We start from the raw sequence: 22,397 nt of genomic DNA, 5'->3' as shown, positions 1-22,397 counted from the left end.
AGACCTCCCAGGTTTCATTCCAGACCAAGCAAAGTCGCTCCAATTCTCTTTGTTATACACACTCAACACTGCAACCTGTCCTCCAATGTTGGACCATAAGGGAGATGATTGTCCCATAGTTCTATAACAGTCCAGTGATGTCACGGCTATCATAGCATCATCACAGTTTTGCATTCTCACTGGCTCTTAGCAGTATGGACAGAAAGACTCCTGTTGCAAAGTGGTATAAAGGTGTCACAGTATAATGACAAAAACCAACCAATCCTTGAGAATGTTAATGAGTGACTGTGCTTCCTGCTCTCTTCCCTTTAAAAATGTAATGTGCACTGGAGTTTTGCCTGTGTGTGTGTCTGTCCACCATGTGCATGCAGTGCCCACAGAGGTCAGAGGAGGCTGTTGGCTCCTCTGGGACTGGAATTGATGGTTGTGACTTACTATGGGAGTGCTGAGTCCTCTGCAGGAGCAGACACTGTCTTCACCGCTAAGCCATCCCTCTAGCTCCTGTCTATGCCTCTTAAACATTGCTTAGAACTGACTCCCTCTACTTAGAAAAAATGACCTTAACATAAAGTATTCTGTAGCGTTAGCCTGGCAGTAACCTCATATACATCTCACAATTACTATGTCTTGATGGCAGTCTTAATTTCTTCATTTTTCCCTTGCTTGGCTCGATTTAACCTCGTGTTCTATTTATCATAGTTCTAGAACAACATGCTGTATCACACATGTACTACATAGCCTAGGTATGTCGTTCCTTATATGATTGATATTTGTGTGAATATAGCCTGTGATGTTGGTGAATATGATGCATTTCTCAGAATTTACCCCCATTATTAAGTTGTACATTACTGGACACAGCAAGAGATTGAAGAAGGTTTCATTTGGGAGAAGGAAGGATCCTCTTGCTTCACAAAGTGGCATCTGTCATGTCTGATCCTCCCTGTCTGTAGCTCTGCACTTCTACCCCTGGCACAAAGGGCTAGATTCTGGCAGCATCTGTGCTTGCTTTTGCCGGTGGCAAGCTGTCTGCAGCTCTGCACTTCTGCCCCTGCACAAAGGGCTAGATTCCGGCAGCATCCGTGCTTGCTTTTGCTGGTGGCAAGCTGGCAGCCTGGAGCACCCCAAGCTCCAGCAGTCTCTTCTGTTGCCTTGGCTCATGAGAGGCCATCTTTTTTTTGTGTGTGGTCCAGGAATGTTATATTTACCCATCTTCTTGAGAATTTACCCAATTTCTAGCCATCAGTTGGGGAGAGAAGATCTTCTTGCTTTTTATTCTCCATTCTCACAAAGTTATTGCACTCACTCTGTTGATCTTGTCTTCATGGATCCAGACAGGATGCCATTGCATAGACTCCTGTTGCTATATCAAAGTCCGTGAACAAATCCCAAACTAATTCTTGTCAACACTTACTTTGAGAACACCTAGGAAAGCCTTCCTATTAACATCTCAAAGCCACAAGGATAAAGGTCTTTGGGGTCATACATTGCGGTGTGTCCTCAGTAGTCTCCAAGGGTAGACTGATGACAATCTTTCAGCAAAGAAGAAATCCTATCCCTTTTAAGTTGTAGAAGCAAAGATCATATTGATCTAGAATATAAAACTTTTAAACTGGTGGTATTGTCATTGTCTTCCAGGTGGGACCAACCACCTACATCAGGCTAAAGCAATTGGAACTCACAGTAGCTTATTGGCATTTGGGGACATTTTAAGCAAGCGGAGAACTGAAGCATTATTATCCAATAAAGAATAATCTGAAGTTGGCAAACCAGGCAACAAGGGTAGCTACCAGCATCAGTCTAGACCTAGTTGTCACACTCTGTCTCTTTTCACCTTTATTACTTCTATGGAGAAGCTACCAACTGAGCTTTTCATTTCACATGAAGACATTTTCCATCAAATTATATAGGCTGAGAACAAATAATCTCTTAGAGGTTTTCTGGAGAGTGAAAAAGTAATTCTTGTGAAAGCATTTAATATTGGAAATTCATTTTGGTCTCCAGAAGGGTAGTAAAGGCAGGGAAGAGTTTTGTTGAGTCATTTGAGGTTTTAATGTATAATGCTGAAGAGAACACTGTGTGTCTTTGAACAGATATAGGCACATAGGCCAGAAGGCCCCATAACATTGTCAGGACTTATCTTCCAGCAAAAGATCCACAAGATACTTGGGATCATATTTATAGGGTGGTTGGCATCCATATATCACAGGGATGTCCCTATCTACTCTGTAACTGTAAACAGTTTCTCTGTTGGTTTTCAGGCTGGACTTGCCCCATGCATGTTCACACATTGGGTCTCAGGAGTAAGCTGCACTATTGCAAAGCTATGTGGATTATAAGCCCACTTGCTTCTGCAGCTTTCTTCTGTTCCAATCAATTCCTTCCTCAACTTCTCTATAGATGATGAACTTTTGGAAACATGTACCCTGAAGTTAACATACAGTTTTGGTGAGAAAGTAAGGAGCAAAGTTCTTGCAATGTGTAGTTTTTGCTACACAAAGATAGGATTGTCAAGATGGAGTCCCTTCTAACATTCAGCCAGCACTTGAGGAATGGGACCCATAGATGGCAGGGTGAGATCACTCTGTTTCCTTCCTTCAAGGAACAGACACAGAATAATTCTTGTGTTTCTCATAACACAGGTAAAAACCAACAATAAAATATAAAGCTTTGAGTCCCAGAGTTTGTACTTAATAAGGAATTCTATTATTGGTAGTTATCATGGTGTTATCCTTTATGAATTGTATTAAGAGCCTTTCTTAAGCCCTGAGCTACCCGGTGCTGCAGAGCTCTCTCTCTCTCTCTCTCTCTCTCTCTCTCTCTCTCTCTCTCTCTCTCTCTCTCTCTCTCTCCTGCTTTTCACTGTCTTTCTACCATCTATTTCCCCTCTCACTTGACAATGAGTACTCTTGTAGCAATTTAAAGTAATTTTATTGACAAAATTACTAAAAATCTCTGCTTAAAATTATAGTTCCTTCTACAACTGCAACCTAAAGCCTTAAGAGAAAGGGTTCTAAGGTGGCCAAATGTGGAAATCAAAGCCCTTCTTTGTTTCTTTCAGAGCCCAAATAGGAGGAAGAAGAAGCTTCAAGTGGATGGGGGTGGCCTGTATAAAATAGGACTGATGTCTGGTTAGGAAACTCACTGAGGCCAGGGCATCAGCTTGGCAGGCCAGGGAGTGACTGACAGGTACATGGACACTAGCCTGTTAGCCTAAGCAGACCAGGTGCTTTGTGGAAGCATCCAGAATGACAGCTCTGATTCTCCTTTATATAGCCTAACCTCCAGGAAGTGAGGTCTTTACCCATATCTCAGCTCCTTCATCTCCATTTAACTTCAGTCTATTGAAACTTGCTATCCATTCCCAGTTTTCCACAGAAATTGCTCTAGAGAAATCACTAACAACAGTGGCTCATCATTAGCCTTCCTCTGGATATCTTTCCTCCATGTGTTTCATGTTCCTGTTTTTATGAGCAATCTGACCTGTTCTTATCAATCTTCATCCTGTCCTGATATCTTCCAGAGTGTCTCTTTCCTAAACTCTATGTCCAACTGTCTACAGTATATTGTCTCAAATTAAAATGTCTGAAAATGAACCACTCATCTTCCCAAGTGCTAAAAGTGAGTCCTCTGTCAATGTTCCTCTTCTGGTAATGTCAGCCACACTAACCATCAGGAGTCAGCTGCTCCCTTCCCTTTCCTACTCTCTGCAGATTTGGCTACTACTTCACACCTCTCAGTTTTCATCTTGGCTAATTTTTTTGCATTATTTTTCTTTACCCAAGTTATTTAAAGTTTGTGTGTGGCTTTAGAATCCACACAGTCTAACAAAGTCTTCAGAATCCAGATCTGCTCATATAATTCCTTCCTTAAAACCATTCAATGACTCCAAGCACAAAGTTGAAACACCTGTTCAAGCCTGTTCCAATACTTGTCAGTTAGTCCAGACTTTCTTCACAATCTTGCTTTTCTTACCCTTTACTGTAGCCCTAGGAAAGGACAGCATGTCCTCAAGTGGGTCTGGTTGTTCCATTCTTCCCTGCCATCACATGAGCTGTTCTACATGACTATTCATCTTTCACCATTGCCTCCTACCCAAGACCAACCAATTGTGCCCCTCTCTCTGGGAATACAGACTCCTGTCTGGCTTCTGGTCATGATGCTATCATTTGGGCCATTGTACTCTGTGTTCATGATTATCGTCGAGTTGAACTTTTGAAAATTCTGCCTCAGAGAATGAAAAAATGATAGCTCAGGTGGTGTATTGAGATGCATATTGGTTGCTTAAAATTTAAATAGTGATTTCAGCTTTTCTAGGGTGACAGCCCCGTCAGGGCCCTTGAACCTGGATTGGGAGCCCTTCCCTGCTCCAGAACAGCATTGTTGACGATTCTGCACTGGACTCATTTATCCCCCTGGTTCTTTACTCTCACTTTTCTGAGCTCCTTGAAGAGACATTATCTATCTACTTACTCTGCTCTCTCTAATACATGGCCTATGGCTTTGAACATTGCAGGCTATCAGCATACATATTTGAAAAGTGGGAGCTACTACTGAATCAGTCACATGAGTGCCACATGGAATTGTGTGTTCATTCCGTCTTCACATTTGGAAGATCCCAGATGCCTGAATCATTGCACTGTGGACAGGTCATTTAATGAGGAATTAACATCCACAAATCCTGGTCACTGCAGTAAGAGAGGTATGAGGCAAGCTTATGAGTTAGATTTAGGAGATTATTTCAAGCCTGTTTTCCTCCATCTTTCATGCAAGTCGATTGTTTACCAGAGAAGCCCTCAGGCAAGCAGTAGATAGACAGCCATCAGATAAAGTCATTTATCCCCAGTATACCATAGTGTTCTTTCAGATGCATTGAACTAAGAGTTATATATGTAAGGAAATAGTAACAATGACTACATTTTCTGAATACCTCCTTTGCTCCAGAGTGAGGTGTATTAAAGGCATTATCAAATTCCTACCTTGTGAGGTGGGAACTATGATTACCCTCAGTTTACTAATGCATTAACTAAGGATTTGAAACCCATGTAACTTACATAAAGACACACATAGATGATGTGTAGTAAACCTTAGCTTCAAATAAGATCTGATTGACTCCCATGATGTAAAACAGACATACACACATTCCCACATGTTCTGTTTCTCCCTCCTCTGTCTCCCTCACACATGTTCATACCTCAGTGCACTGGCTTTCCTTATACATAGTCTTATCTTTGGCTCACCCTGAACTTACAGATTGCCCTGTATCACTTTGATGATCTGGAAAATGTGAGATTTTTGCTAACCAAAAGTAGACTGAAATAGTGGCGAGATTTATCCTAAAGACTACAGACAGTAGCTGATCAAACCTATGAGGGAGGCAGTTATACACAGAGATTATTTCTAAACCATGTTTCAAGTGACCATGATCATCTTTCATTCTGCGGGTGGTTTTATGCTCTTAGATTTAGGTAGTGAGGGAGAGTGTCTCAGAGCTTGAACCTGAGAGCCAGACAGCAGAGACTCAAGCTTTGGCTTTATCATGGTTGAATCTGATGGTCTTTGCCACCTACCATACTCTTTCTAAGTTTCCTCATTTGCAAAGGGGGGACTTGAGAACCTCATCTTTGAGTTATGTGAGGATTAAATGAACAAATTCCTGTAAGAACTTAGGATAGAATCTGGCCTAGGCTAAAGTAACAGTAAATGTCATTTCTGATGCCTGGGGCATCACCTGGTGTCTACAGAGGTTAATGAGGATGACCCACAGTTACAAAACAGCTCACCCTTCATTTACTCATCAGTCTATTCATTTTCCTACTCAGTGCTTAATTTCTTTATTTGTTAAAAATTTACTAATTATCTATTAATAGTAGGCACTGTGCTTGATGACATGGCAGCTAAAGTGATTGATGAGTCAATGATGCAGTTTGAAAGACCACAGGACTCAATAGAAAGATACAAGACATGTGAAAAATAAGTATAGTGGCTGGAAGTGTTGCTTCCTAGTATGCAAGGATCATGGATTTGATCTCTCTCACCACAAAAATGAAATAAAAGTTAAAGCAAAAACAATAATTATAGTACAGAATAGAAATGCTTAGTGTAAAAGAGCTTTGGATATTATAGGGAAGAGTTCTACATATATAGACACATCATCAACTATCCAGGACCAGTTCACAGATATAGAAAAGTCTGTCCTTTCTGTCTTTATTAACAAATCATGAAAACTATGTTAATAGTTAGGAGTGAGTGAGCAAGAGACTGTGTGTGAGTGTGTGTGCGTGTCTGCACGTGTGTTTGTGTGTGTGTTTGTGTGTGTGTGTGTTTGTGTGTGTTTGTGTGTGTATGTGTGTGTGTTTGTGTGTGTGTGTGTGTGTTTGAGAGAGAGAAAGAGAAAGATTGAGTCTAGCCTCGTTTTCACATCTTGAAACACGTTTTAAAATCACATACATTTAAATAAGTGACATTTGTTTCTAATTTGTCAGGCTATTATTACTTCGTTTTTGAACACAGGCTGTGATTTAAAAATTTTCTAGCTAGTTAACATGTTATTAACCCTCAGATTTTCTTTGCTTTTTATAAATTCATTTATTCTTCCAGATTTCTGAATATTTAAGTCATATAAAACATTTACAGTATGCTACAGAACTGTGAATAGTCACATTAAATTGGAATCACACTGCTCCCAATATTTTCAATGGCTTTTGTTACTAATCATGATGCCATATAAAATATGGAGAAAAACTTAGGAAGGATTTCACAGAAGGCCCTTACATGGCAGAGAATGTTTTCCTTTCAAAAATCAGTGCTAAGAAATACTAGAAAATATTGAGCTAAAATAATGAAAAGGTTGACATAAACTCAATTCAAAGCTCATAAATCATAACATAAATACACTGAAGTGTGGGTCTAAGTGAGATGGAACATCTTCATCCCATTTTGGTTTCTACAAAGGGGAAATGCCCCTGCCTGTGGTGAATGACACAGCACCTGCATTTCCCAGGTGACTTGTCACCACAGGCTAACAGGAGTATATGTGCCACATTACAGTAAGAACGTTAACTTTGGAAGAAGAACTCAGACAACCTTGTGGAATTGAGGAAGCAGTGCATCTGCATTCTTCTCTGAATATTTTGAAAAAGACTCAATTTTAAAATGAGTGGTATTTTATGGTTGTAACGATTTGTAAGTCACTCAGCTTCCAAAAGGAACTAATCGTAATTTTTGAGAAGAGCATTAGTGTAGATTTCCCCTCCTGTAGGTCCCCAGGGCTGCTGGTCATTCACTTCTAGTCCCTGAGATGAATTAGTGTGAGCTCTGAAGACAGGCAGGCACCTTGAGGGCAAATACACTAATATAGTTTCAAAGTATCCCTTCCTTTCATCTGCTAAACTTTCAGAGAAAATGGATCATGCCCAAAGGTGCTCATGTCTGCCTTTTCAGTCTTTGGAACAGAAGCCCATGACCCCGAGCTAAGCACATCCCCGATGGGCCTACCACGTTTCCTTTAAAAATCTATGACCTCAAGCTGAACATGCTCAAAAGTATTCTGCTCAGACATGGTGATCCTCAAATTCTTACCCATATACATAAATATAGGCTCTTTAAATAACAATCCCACACTTTGTTAGATAGGAGATGCTGCCGCTTTGTGAATGAATCCACACTCTATCTACAGCAGTGAATCCATCTTTCTCCCTTTTTGACTGATTGGCCCTGCTTACTCTTGGCTTAAACTCACCAAGAGACAGCCCATTGCATTTGGATGCATTGACAATGTAGCATTTATCTCAATCTCTACATAGTATTTCTAGATATAGGTTTGAGAAAACATGCTATGTAGGTAGATAGAATACTTCCTCCATGCTTACTAACTCACTATTTCATTTCATTTATAGCATGTGAATTTTTGGTGACTCCAAGATGAGTGTCTAAGAACAACCAAGAGTAAACTCAAGTCATGGTTATTCCATGCTGCAAGAAAGAACTTTAAAAAACCAAAAACAAAAACAAAGGCAAAGCTCCACTAACCATCTTCAATCAGAAGATGGTTTCAGCCATCTTCTGTAAAAACCCCCCTGCCCTCCATGCACGCAACTCTAAGACACTTTTACATATAGAAGTTTACAGGTATTATAAGGTTCTCAAACATCCAGATAATTTCAGAACAAACTTCCTGTTTCTAATGTACTGATTATATTAGGATAAGTCCTAAGGTGAGCATACTCCATGCTGGGGCTTCATTTCTGCTCATGCAGAGAAGCTTGGAAGTCCTGGAATCTGCTTTGTGACTTGGTTACTTACGGTTGAGGGGCAGGCTTGCGTTGGTTGTGCCCAATTTATTGGCAGCCACACAAGTATAGTTGCCGAAGTGCTCCTGTGTCACATTGGTCACTGTGAGGATGGACCTTGTGCTAAAATTCTGAATGATAATTCCTTGTTGGCCATTGAAGAGCCTAGAAAACAGAATACACTCTAGTAAGTATGGGTCTTGAACATCAGTTTTAAGTTCCGCTTAGGCAGAGTTGCCATGGAAACCTGCAGTCTACAGTATAGCTACGTCTACATGGACCTCAGCAAAATGGAATTAATTCTGTTCTATAACACTTCTCTGACTCTGGTGGATTTGAGTTCTGGATAGCTGTCCCTTGCACTGATGAATTAGCCTGCTACATGACAAGCCAGACCATGGTCTTCATGTGTGTTCTTACTAGTGTACAAATTAATTCAGCAGTGCAAATGCTTCTTATCTGTCAAAGCCCAGGAAGAAGAAAAAGGAAGTAGATTTAGACACTGGACCAAAAGCTGGGCGGATTGCTCCTGTGTAAGCTGGCTACTTTATAGGGCCTAAGACACTTTGGATGGCATTCATGGGTAATGCCTTTGAAATCATGTTACAACTGTGATAGAATTCAAGTCAAAAGTCAATGCTGTGTAGCTGTTGCCATGGACAACCAAGGCAGAGATGACTCCCTTTAACCTAGAGAGAGAAGTACAGTAAGTGAAGACAGCATTTAGAAGGCATCAGTACATCTGTCCCATTTTAGGAATGACTTCTACTTGATACTACTGACTTGATGAGTGTCTCTCTCCAGACACAGCAACTGAGGCCCTCATTCAAGTGAGCTAACATGGCTCCATGTTGTAGAAACAGGTCACATCTCTCCCTGTTCCTGCCTCTTCCTGATTTGACCCTTAGCTCTGACCTCCTGCTGTTCCTGTCACCCAGACCTCCTGCCATCTGGTTCATATTTTGCTATTGCTTCCAAATGACTCTCTTCCCTGTGTAACCTACTCTTGCATTGTTCTGTCAGTTTGCACACATATGAGGTTTTCTGGACAGATCGAATTGTTTGAATCTCCTAAGAGTCCAGATCACGGGGACATATTTTCTTTGACGTTGGAATTGTGTACCATTCACAGTGATGTTCCAAGTACACGGAGTATTATATAGGTCAGTGGAGTCAGATTAACCATGAGATGAAGCCAAATTGAAGAAATTTTCTCTATAAACATAAATTCCATCTCAATGAGGATAAAACCAGATTCTACTTTCTGCTTGATTAATCTCAGATTTATGTAAAAGAGACACAGTAATACAAGGTGGGTAAATTCACCCTGCAAATGGCCAGTTAGATTTTCCTCTCATGTATGTTTGTTTTAGTACCATACATGTCTGATCATGAAGAAGCTCATACATGGCCTCTGTGGAGTCTGCATTCACTTATGCTCTGTAGCTTGCACTGAATCATGACAAACCATTCTGCGTGTAATGAAAATCAGAAGTAGTGAGATATGATTACTCTGGGTATTATTTCAGTTTCCTTAGTGGTTGAATTTGACTTATTCAAAATGCAATTTTTAAAAAGATTAATAAAACTTTAGTAGAATAAAGACTAAACAAAATTTAAACTTCAGCAGTAATAATGGTCCCCAATTCTAAATGAGAAAATAGGACAAAAATATTTTAAACCTATGAACATGTGTGCTAAATTCCCAGTGCCTTATTGTACACCTTCATGCCTCATACTAATAACCTTTAACCAATTGATTAATTAAATAAGTAATATAATTTGATGCCTGAGATTGAACCCAGGGATAAGTGAGCACTCTATCAACTGGGAAACATCTGCATGCATCCCCTTAAATACTTTATTTTAAAAAGATTGCATATGCTACATGTACAGACCAGTCTCATTTCCCTGCCTGCTTTGGTACTGGGGTTTAAGTCACTGTGGCCTTACATGTTAGAGACACACTTTGCAAGGGCTCTGCAATTTCCTGGACTCCTGAATCCGTGATGTGCCCCAAACCAGAACTGTCTTGTTGCTACAGAACTGAGAAGAAATGATCTAGAATCTTCCACTGGCTGAGCTCTGAGATGTTCTCAAGGGAATAATACATCCAGAAGCTCTCTGGCTCCGTTGCTTAACTTTGTCACGGCTATCTCTCTGGGTGAGTTGGCTTCTACTTTCCGCTCTTCAGTGAGATGAAGCTGCAGATGTCACTGAGTCATGCATGCAGTGTGCCTACGCTCTATGCAGCTCAGGCTTTAACATCCCAGCAGTAGCATCTGCACCATTATCACAGCAGCACATCAGAGCACCCAACCCAACAGCCAGGAGATGATGAGGGCAATGACAGAGAGAAGTGTCTTTCCTCAAGACTGTCTCTAGGGGAAGCTACTTTCCTGAAATTAATGAAGTCTATAGCTAACTTCCTTCAACAGCTGAAAGTTTGAGATCTGCTGATCCCTTAAACACCCTTTAAGACATGTTCTTCTCCTGGAGTGTTTTGCAAAGCTGTCTTTGAAAGAGTACAACTACTGGAGTGATTTGTATGTCCAGAGGATGTGCCTCTGTGCTTTTTATCACATGTATCTTGGCTTGAGAATTTTATCAAATATTCAATCAATTTTGAAAACATTTACTAAATCATTATGAGGTGGGAGAGGGAGCCTTATGTCAAGTGGTCAGAGACTTAATTACCACAAACTCTGGATTTCTGAAGGCTGATACCAAGGAAAAGAACACTCCCCTAGTCACTGAATGCCAAAATATGAGCCTGCCTAAAAGCTGTAGCATGTATGCCATTAATGTGATCAAAACATATATATATATATATATATATATATATATATATATATATGTGTGTGTGTGTGTGTGTGTGTGTGTGTGTGTGTGTGTGTGTGTGTGTTTATGAAGAGACTTTCTTGGGTAAGGACATAGGTAACTTGGTAGAGTACTGCTCTAGAATGCAAACCTGGATTTGATCCCAAACATCTTATAAGTGTGATAGCATATACTTCTAATTAGGTGGTGGAGACAGGGCAAACATTCTAATTCTTCAAGGTCATCTGAAATCACATAGGAAGTTGGAGGCTAGCCTAGGCTACATGAGGTGCTTTAGATACAGAGAGAGCCGGGCAGTGGTCGCACACACCCTTAATCCCAGCATTGAGAGGCAGAAGCAGGCAGATCTCTGTGAGTTTGAGGCCAGCCTGGTCTACAAAATGAGTTCCAGGATATCCAGAAAAAAAGAAAGAAAGAAAGAAAGAAAGGAATGAGAAAGAGATAGAAATATAGCTAGATAATCATTCTTATATTGTTTTATATTGACTGATTGTTGGCTGCTTGTATCCTGTCTGAAGAGAATCTTTGCTAAACTAGGAGTTAATGCCATACACACGGCTTCTTGTTCTTTATAAGAGCAGCTGGAGCATGTGGAGCTTTACAAGGACGTACCTGGCCATTTGTCCTTGCTTACTTTTCCCGGGAGAACTTGGGGGTAAGGTCCTTCAATAACTGCAGACCCTGCTGTCCTTCCCTCCTGGCCCAGGTGAAGTTTGCTTCAAATTGAGGGCCATTGATCTGACTCTCCCTCTGTCTTTGCCTCATAAACGTGTGAGTGGCAGGCTGTTTGCTTTACCAGCATCTTCTTGAGCTACCGTGAGCACAGTCCCACAGGGAATTACTGTATTAGAACAGAGTCCTGTATTTTCTGGCACCAAAGGTAACACATGGAAACCAGGGATGCCTAGCTATCAAATGATCACAAATTGCAATCATCATTTCCTCTGGGCTATAGCTATCTAAGGTGACCAAGAGAGCCAGTAGCAAAGTCACCAGAGAAAACCCAACAACATAGTGTCAGCATCAATTGCTAAGACTGCAAATGTAACTGGGGCAGCAGCAGTGTGCCTTGCTTAGTCTCAGGCCTCACTCCACTTTTGGGACTATTGCTGGCTCTTTCTTTCCAGATTAGAATTAACAATAAATGCCATAGCCCCAGAATCATGACTATATTTCTATTCTCATTGTACACATATATGTGGAAGATGGTAGTTGTTCTCTAATACATTTATAACTGAAATTCTTCAGTATTTGTGCATGAATGTGTAGTGTTAAGTAAGACATTCATTCAGTGAACACCTGGTGAGAATATGAATGAATGTTCTTAGCAGCCCTGGGAGATAGGTGTGATTAGTCCTAGTTTAGAGATGAGGAGGCAGAAGTTTAGAAAAATTAAGCTAATTCATCTTCTACCATCCAATAATTAACAGAGCCTCTATTCAAATCTGGATCTCCTCTGATTGCTGGTGTCCAGGCAGCATAGCGGTTAGTGTTGACCTCTTCAAGCAGAAACTGGATGTTGAGTTGGATCTGCAGACAGGTGCTTCAGGAAAGTTGAGTTGGGCCATGGAAAAGCACCAGCAGAACTAAATATCTAGCTGACATGCTGCAGCCATGCTAGGAAAGCTGGGCTCAATCCAGGCAGTAAGTCTAATGGGGTAGAAAGTCAACTGAACAGCAAGCTTTCATTCTGAGAGCTTCCTGAATATCTTTCTGGACCTTGTGACTAATGCCGGGGCTTAGTTCTGCTGTGAGTTAAGCTTGGTACACAGCTGCCATTGGCCTCCCCTGGAGTCAGTCTCTCAGCTGCACATAGCCTGGGATGAGAGGCAGTGAATGTGCTCCCCCTGAATGTGCCCCAGCACACACACCCCCAGCTGGAGTCACTGCTTGTAGTTTTATCTGTTGGCCCATTATATAGTTAGAGGGGGAACAATCTCTCCTGTGCAGCATGGTCAAGACTGGCAGAAAATCAGCCATGGGCCAAAAATGTGACTTCTTTAGTTATAAAACTGTCTCCAGAGTCCAAGTTCTAGGGGAGTTGTGGGTCAATCACATCTCCTAACATGGATTACGTTGCACATCTTCACATGTTCATGTCCCTCTTGCCTGTGAATGTGAAACTGTTTAGTGAAAACATTTCACATGCCTTTGTTACTTAGTGTATCCTTAGCACATTGTAGAATAGTGCTGACAGCTTAAAGCATGGACACACAGTGACTGCCACACGCTCAGCTACATTAATTAGGCTGTTATATCCTTATAAGCCTTCATGTTTTCATCTGTGAAATGGGATAAACTAACCTAGTAGCCAACCATGGGTATAAAAATGGTTTTTAAATGACAATGTATATTCTTTAAGTATATGTACCTCAAATGAAGAGGCACTAGATTATGACAGGTGAAGCCATTGTTCAGTGATAGGGTCTATTCCTTAGAATGGATACACTGCTTCTCAGGCCACAGCAAAATATTAAATATTGAATAAGGAAATTATTATTTTATTATTACTATTTTTGGTTTTTTAAGACAGGGTTTCTCTGTGTAGCTTTGTACCTTTCCTGGAACTCACTCTGTAGCCCAGGCTGGACTCGGATTCACCTGCCTCTGCCTCCCAAGTGCTGGGATTAGAGGCATGCGCCATCACCACCTGGCAGTAAATTATTTTTAAAGCAAGGTGGGTGATGACAAAGATCACAGCACTGTGACTTCAAGACATGCCGAACTCCGTATCGGTCATATGCCCATTATCCATCTCATCCAGGCTTGGGGGGGGGGGCGGGTCCTCGGGGCAGGAAAAGGAAACCAAAGCGAAAGGAGGAGCGAGAGCTGAAGTGTGGATGTGAGCCCATGTGTGTGCTGCTGTAGCAACCTGTTAGTTTATTGTGTGGCTTGACACTGGAGACTGGAGGACAGGAGGGTAGCACTTATTCCTGGGAGCACTCTGAAGACTGTCATGCATCACGGAGCCCTAAGGGATCTCTATCTTTAGTTGTGCATTTGAATAAATTAATATTATTATAATACATTAGTGCACTTTAATGATTTTAGACTTTATTAAGCTATTTAAAATGTATGCCTTGCTTACTCTATCAATTTTAATGAAATTAATAATTTTAGATCAGAGACTTTGGGGCTGCCTTACTAGTGATAGCTTCATTTACACTGGGGGGACCCTTTAAGTCCCACATAAAATAATCAAGGCTACACTGCAGGGCCAACTCCTCCTATTAATAGTGGGTCCTGCTGACAACCTTGGCAACGACCGAATCTCTCCACTCTGTTTGAACTGTTTTCCTAATAACTGGGTGCCCAAGGGTTTAATGTTGAGTTTTATACTGAAGCATAACAATACAGACATACTTCTGAGCTGACAATCACATAGAAGGAAGCCACAGGTAAGCAACAGAAACTACGTTCCTTTTTCTCATCATGTTGGGGTTGGGTTCACGCTGATTAAGGCAAGAGGGTCAGTTGGATGTCCTCCCCCTTTCCCATTTGCAAGTGACTTTGGGGAGATGGATCACTGGGTGAAGTACTTGCCTTATAAGCACCAGGTCTTGAGGCTGATCTCATAAACCCATGTTAAAAAATAAAACCAACAAACCAAACAACAACAAAAGAGAAATAAAACCAGGCATGGTGGCATACACTTAGAATCCCAGTGCTGAGGCCCTGAAGACAGGATGATTCCTGAGGCTTGATGGCCATCTAAACTAGCCTATTTGACAAGATCCAAACCCCTAAGACATCTTATTTTTCAAAAAACAGCGTGGACAGTTCATTTCCAGTGACCAACCCAGGTAACCTCTTCTCCACTCACGTGTGCACACTTGTGTGTGGAGAAGTGCACAAATGTGAGCTTGGATGCACAGAGACAGGGGTGGGGTGGGATGAGCTTAGAATTACTATGACCATAACTCACTCATGCAACACATAGTTACACAAACATCATGTCAGGTGCCAGGAAAAGGGCAATGAAAGGATCCTGACTCGTACAGACTAGAACTTAGCAAGAGAAATGGATACACTGATGGAACTGAGGATGGGGTGAATATCCAAGAGTCCAGTTGAAGAACCTCCTCCCGGGGCAGGAGGTATCATTCCAGAGGTATCAAGGGAAAATGACTCACAGTAAAACACAGTAAGGTCTGAACAATAAGAGAAGCAATAAGAGGCCCTGAGTGTTGTGGCGGTTTGAAAGAAAATGGTCCCAGTAGGGAATGGCACTATTAGGTGTGACTTTGTTGGAGTAGGTATGGCCTTGTTGGAGGAAGTGTGTCATCATGGAAGTGGGCTTTGAGGTCTCATATATGCTCAAGCCATGCCCAGTGACAGAGTTCACTTCCTGTTGGCTATGGATCAAAATGTAGGACTCCCAGATCCTTCAGCACCATGCTGCCTGCATGCCACCAGTCATGATGATAACGGATTAAATTTCTGAAACTGTAAGCTAGCCCCAATTAAATGTTTCCCTTTATAAGAGTTGTCATGGTCATAATGTCTCTACACAGCAGTAGAAATCCTAAGACAGGTATAAACAAGGCTTGTACCCCTGTGTATGATAACTGAACTAGACAGATAAGAAGAGTCTCATAGTCCCTTTCTCCCTTGGGAAATCCTTACAACTCTTTGGAGCATCTCTTGCCTTTCCTTTTTGTCCTTATTGTTACTTTCTCTCAATTTTTCTCTTTTCTTTAATATTCTTATTAAAGCCTGCTTTTGCTCTGCATAAGGGTCTCTCATAAGGGTCCAGGTCACTAATTTTCTTTGGCATAACACAATAAATTTGGAAATACTTTCCAGCCTGTCTTTGATTATCTTGTGTGTCCAGCATTTTGGGCCCTTGGGTCATGCCCAACTGGGCCTTGAGGATTCTGCTCCATTCAGAAACCCTACAAAATCCCAATAATGAAAGACTCTAGAGGCTTTGCTGGGGACAGGGGCATCTTCAATGAGGCAAGAGACTGGGTAGTGAGAGGGAACACATAGGAGCATCAGGGGATAGAGCATGTTAGTGTGTGTATATATGTGCCTATGTGTGTATGGATATGGATACATGTATGTGTATGAGTGTATGTGCATCTGTTTGTGTGTGCATGTGTGTATCTGTGAGTGCATGTGTGCATATGCATGTGTGTTCATGTATATTCAAGGGTCTTTACTAGCAAAGGAATCAACTAAAGGAAAGGGTGGTGTTGGCTCAGGTGGTTGGAGGCAGAAGTGTGAGATTTGTAATCAGGGAAGTAAAGTGAGGCCAGAATGGGATGGCCTGCCATGTAGTGGAGACAGCAATTTGTTGAGGGAAAAATGAAGAAAGTAGTCAGATCAGAGCTTGACTGGGTTGACAGAGATGAACTGTGAGAGCACTGACACACTTGTTGACAGGGACGAATTGTGAGAGCACAGACACACTTGTTGGATGGTGGACTCTGCACAGTAGTGACACCTTGGTCCACCTTGTCGCTCATCATCCCACACACCACTCACAAACCTCTTTCCTGTGTTCCAGCCTCAGACAATGATGCCATATTTCACTGTTATCTGGGTAGGAAGCTCTGCTTAGCGTTGCATTTTATTCTTCAACCAAACTGTCTACTAAAATGTTTCCTCATGCATTCTCAATGTGTGCTCTGTCTCTGTCTCTCTTTCTCTCTGTCTCTCTGTCTCTCTCTCTCTGCCTTGTGGCTGTGGATGAAAATGTGAACTCTCCTTTCACTCAATCATCATGGACTCTGACTCTCTGAAACCACAAGTCAAACACTTTCTTTTATAAGTTGCCTTGGTCACAGGGTTTCATCAGAGCAAGAGAAAAATAAAACACTGATCCTATAAGGTCATCATGTATGAGGCTCATTTTCTGCATTTTTCTACACTGACATCTGCTCACATATATATGAATCTCTGTACATCTTGTGTGAGTCTCTGTACACATGTTTTGTGCATGGAGGTGACTCGTCCTTCACACAAATGCTAAACTGGCCACAATAGCTATTTTTATTCTTTGTGGGGATGTTATAAATAATACTTATACCTACACAGACTAAGTTGGGAATGTATTGCTTAAAAAGATTTAATGGTATAGTTCCTACAGTGTCAAGTCCAAATAGTACAATTTTAGCAGTACATTTGTTTTACCTTATCAACTGATAGTTTTAAATGTTTTAGTGTGAATTTCTTTTGAATTCATTAGAGTAATTTGTTTTGAGCTCATTTGTAACTTTTATATTCCTATCTTAAGTTATGGTGATCAGTTAGGAAGGACACAGTCTTGGAATTAAAGACTTTACCAAAGCATGGCTAGAATTAGCCTCTGTGCTAATGACTACAATTATATCTTTAAAATGTATTTATTGACTTACCATTCTGATAAATATGAATTATCAATTTGAGTACAGTAGCTATTTTGACATATTTATACATGTAGAATGAACTAATAAATATACCTACCACCTAAAAGCCTCAGGCAGTCTCAATGATCTAGAGAAATCAGAAAGCCTGGCTTTCTGGGCTTTGGACTTGAATTTCAGGAAATCTTGAAAAAGAGGAGAAATTATGCTATGCAATCATGCAAAAAATTATGATCTAACACAAGATGCTAATGCTATCAAGACAAGAAAGCTTAAATACTTGGTGCTTTATATCAATTATCTCAATCCCTAATTTTCCCAATACTAAAATGTATGTAGAATAAAATTAAGCTTATTAGGATTGTCCCTAGCAGGTGTGCTGAGAGTCTGCTGTTTAAAAATGACTACCTTATACCAATGGCTAATGATTCAGCAAAAGTGTATAAATGTAGTCACTCTCATGATGGTTGCTAAAAAAAACAGTGCAATAAGCTAATTTAAATTGGCAATATTTCTAGTATAAAACCCAATTAGATCATCAATAAGACACAGTGTGGGGGAGCCATCTTTGAAGATGGCATCTGATGATCTCACCTCTTGTTACCATATGCCTAATAGTTCCCTTCTATAGAGAGTAGGGCTGTCCCGTGCAGCTAATAAAACACTGCAGAAATGACAGTGTGAAGTCTAACACAAGGTCATGAGAAGTGGGGTGTCACAGCTTCTATCCTGCAGTTTCCTAGATCACTGGTTCTGGAGAAAGCCTGTTGCCATGGCAGAAAGTCACTCAAGCAGTCCTATGGAGATACCCACATGGCAAATAACTAATGCTATCTGCCAAGAACTGCCACCAACACCATCTCCCAGGCCATGTGAGTGTGTGTGTGTGTGTGTGTGTGCATGTGCGTGTGTACATGTGCGTGAGTGTACATGTCTTTGTGCATTTATCTGCATCTGTGTCTGTATCTGTTTGCATGTTTGATTTTGTATCTGTGTGAATGTATCTATATATGTGTACATGTGTATATGTGTTCATATGTCTCTGTGTGTGTCTGAGTGTGTGTGAGTGAGTGCATGTGTGTCTGTGCATTTTTGTGTACTTGTGCATGTGTGTACATATCTGTGTGTATGCAAGTACATATGTGCATATTTCTGTGTGAATGTGTCTGTGTATTCATGTGTGTGTGTCTGCATGTGTGCATCTATGTGTGAGTGCATGTGTGTATGTCTCTGTGTATGTGTTTGTGCATGTATGTGCATGTTTGTAAGTGTGTGCATATATGTATGTGTATGTATGTACGTGTGTTTATCTAAATGAAAATTTATCTTTGATAATCTTAGTATAAAAGACATGGACATTTGTAAGCATTTTCTTAAATACAAGTAAAGTCTTGTAGAGATTATCTCTGAATGCTTATGGAAGGGTCACAGATGAAAGCCCTCTGGGAAACAAAGAGCTTGCCAGAACTGTCCCATCCTGATGTGGTCTCTGACAGAAGCTTTCTCCTGGGTAGGGTCCTGGGGATTCAGAAGAAATTCTGAAACTTGATGTGTGTGTCCCTGTGGCATGTGTACCTAATTCCATCTTGTTTCTGCATCCTTCACTACAGTCACTGAGAGTGATGAGTAAGGTTCTGTGAGCCATCTTTTGTTCTGCGGTCAGTGATTCACCTGAAATGCTATTGCCCTTGGTGTTGTGACTGTTCGAGACATTTTTGATAGGCTGCAGAGCTATCCTGAGTGCCAGAGTAAAGGGGTTGACCCCATGGGCTCTGCATGAAGACTTATGAGACCCCAGCTCTGCCACCAACTGCCTCAACTTGTGCAGATGCTTAGGAAACACTTTGTTTTCTGTGAGCAGAAGGAAGAGAATCAGCACCTGTTGTCACTCTGTCTTAGGAACTAGCATCTATTGGCAGCTCAGAGTGCCACCTCTGCACAACAATGGGTGAGCTTCACTCTGAACAGCATAGGCCATCAGGGCAGATCACCTATGTGCAGATCCTCGGCTCTCCCAAGCTCCACATATGAACTGCTTTATGGTAGTTTGAGAGGAAATTATTCTAGCAGTGTTTGGGAGTTTGGATATTTCTTCAGCTATAACTCAAACAATGATAGATACACTGCTCTCTGGACTAACCATGTTCTTACCCTTCATATATGCATCTGATTTCGACATATTCTGCAGGTGTGTGAGTGTGTTTTGGAAACATTGGTGGGAGAATCAATTTACCTTCCTTGTCAGCAAGTGGTTCTGCAGCCCATTTCTTCAGTAAGGACTGAAGCTCCTTTCCTGCATTGACTGCCCCATTGCTACATGTGCTGCAGGCTGTGAAGGTCCCCAGGATCATTGTAGCTCTTTTGGCAATGCTTAAAGGATTTAGGAGAGAGTATGACTCCAGAGCATTACAGGCAATTGGAAATAAGGTAGACACTAACAAAGGACCTTGTATTTGGAGGACAAGTGATTCTTACTGTTAGCTTTTGGGAACTAAATGCCACAGATCAAAATCTGAGTTTGAAAGACAGGTAAGACAATCTTAATCAGTGTTTAACTGCCTGTTATGGAGAACAGGAGACTCAGAGCTCTTGCAGAGATGTCTTAATGGAAGGAAGATTTGAGGCCCCATTTACTACAAATATTGCCAAGATGTGCCTCATGCTCATAGATATTTCTTGGACAACCAGATAAGAATGTATCTGAGCAGAAAGTTTTGTGACTTTCAGAAAGTGGAGCAGCATTCTCCAGGATAATGTTCACAAAGATCACCACAAAGGAACTTTCCAACCTGGGTTTCCAGAACCTTACACAGACTATCTTGCTGGATGCACAAACTTAGTGAGTGGAATAAGGGGAACTACATGCCAGCTCATCTAACCCCACTGTGTTTAAACCAAGTCTCCTATAAAGTCATTAAGGAAAAGATTTAGAATTGTGGATAGCATAAGTTAATCAGCTAAATGATTGAGAAACTGAAACCTTCCCAGTTTCAAGAAGTGCATATAAAACATTTCCAAACATCGAGGCAAAACCATAGTAACTTAGAACAAAGCATGCTGTCGACAACCTTCATCACAAACCTTCTGTTGGTGTGGGAGGCTGTCTTCAGCATATTGACTTCTGATTCTGATTTCAAAAGCAGAAGGATAAAGAAACAGCTCAGGGGTAAAGTGCTTGCTGGTCATTAGGGCCCATGCTCATTCCCCCAGGAAAATTGAGGAGTGGCAGGAAATGTCTGTAGTCTTGGAGCTGGGAAGACAGAGGTAGGAGGACCTTACCAGCCCAGCCAAAGTGGCAAATTCTGGTTCAGTGAGAGGCTATGTCCCAGCAAGCAGGGTGGAGAGTTCACAGATACAGACTGTTCTGTGGAGAGGGAATGAACCTGGGCATGGATTTTTGACCTCCACATGTACTCCTGGGCTGAGCATGCCTACACATACACATACATGCATACACTATTCATGTGCAAATACAATAAAACAGAGACACCTGATTACATCATGTCCATGCTCGTTCATTGTGAGTCAATATGCAAGCTCTTGTGTGCTTTCACTGGCTTTCTTTACAGACATCAGCTGAAAGTAGTTATGATTATGATCTGAGTATATAAATCCCACACAATTTGTTCAATAGAATTGCAGACAGTATTTAGTTTAATGTTTAGACTTAAAAGAGGCAGTTTTACAAAGTTACACTTGACATTTTTCTTGGTTATATTCTTTATATTTGAAGGAAATACAAATCTATAGAGATAATCCACACACACCCCCTACCCCCTCCATATTGTAGCCTCCAGTCAACCCACAGTGGTCTTCATTTCTGGCTTGGTAAGAGCTGCTGGAGAGGTTTGAATGAGTCTACTGCTGGGAAATAAAGTGAAATCTGTTGGCTCATATCTTCCTTTGCTCAGTAGCTCTTGCCAAGATTTCTGGGACATCCCGAGGGCACAGCCATACTAAGCAGAAGTAAAAGCTTTGAAATCCCCGTGCTTAGTCCTGTTTTTGTGCATGACTTCTCCTCTACAAGCCTGACAACGAGGGAATATTAACATACAAGCCTATAAAATAAACCATTAAACTTTCTCATGGTAGAGTGAGGCAGGAGAAGGGTTCTGGCTTATTGAGGAAGCAGAGTTCAGACTGCAGCCCCATTGCTTTTGAAGTGTTCTCATGTAATCTGTGCTCAAGCCCTTGAGAGGAATGTTGCCTTTCAAGTATACATGGTTGCTAGGAAGAGAGAGACAGAGAAGGGAGTGGTATCAGCATTGGGGCATCTGCAGCCATCTCTGAGATTACAGAAACCAATGTGGACATTTCTTCTGCAAAGTTATTAGCTCGTCATCCTGTGTGAGCTCTCCATCCTGCTTGCCCATAGGAGGATGCTGAGGCTCATTCAGGCCACTTACAGAAACCTCTGAGAGTTGTATTGGAACACAAACATTAGCTCAAAGTGCTTGAAACACAGTGATGCTCACAAAGCCCTTACTTCTTCTCTCCTTTGTACCATTCGAAGGCCGGAGGCGGCACACCTGCACCCTCGCATCTTATCAGCCCACTGCGTCCGGGGGTTACGGTGCCAGATTTAATTTCCTGAATTGTAGGTGCAACTGAAAAAGAAACAAAAACACCATGGTGGGTAAAGAGAAGTAATCTTCAGCAGAGATGGCACACACACACACACACACACACACACACACACACACACACAAGTCTATTCCTTCTACATTCAAAGCAATCTCACGCCTGGCAGTCCAGTGCAGACCAGTCACTGTGTTTTATGCTTCAAACACCAGACCAAGTCACTTTGAGCTCCATTTTTCAAGTTGGACAATAGATGAATGTTCTCGGGGAGTACAGAGTAAATGCAATACATTTTGACTGGGTTTCTATTGGAAAAATAGCACAGTGAGGCAAACAC

At 41.3% G+C, this 22,397-nt stretch overlaps 1 protein-coding gene across 3 annotated transcripts in view; it reads right to left on the bottom strand.

Moving 5' to 3' along the window:
• The window catches only part of Negr1 (neuronal growth regulator 1), a 738,499-nt gene that overhangs the window by 149,818 nt on the left and 566,284 nt on the right, over positions 1–22,397 (bottom strand). For all 3 annotated transcript variants that reach the window (XM_028882947.2, XM_028882948.2, XM_037207286.1), the window contains exons 5-6: positions 21,966–22,086; positions 8,302–8,453 (exon numbers count right to left, since the gene is read on the bottom strand). In XM_028882947.2, coding sequence (XP_028738780.1) covers positions 8,302–8,453; positions 21,966–22,086 — 273 coding nt within the window. The remainder of the gene's footprint in view (positions 1–8,301; positions 8,454–21,965; positions 22,087–22,397) is intronic.

This window comes from Peromyscus leucopus, chromosome 6, assembly GCF_004664715.2.
Source record: "Peromyscus leucopus breed LL Stock chromosome 6, UCI_PerLeu_2.1, whole genome shotgun sequence".
In the NCBI taxonomy this organism is placed as follows: Eukaryota; Metazoa; Chordata; class Mammalia; order Rodentia; family Cricetidae; genus Peromyscus; species Peromyscus leucopus.
The sequence above is the reverse complement of the archived record's forward strand: the minus strand, read 5'-3'. Positions and strand labels throughout refer to the sequence as shown.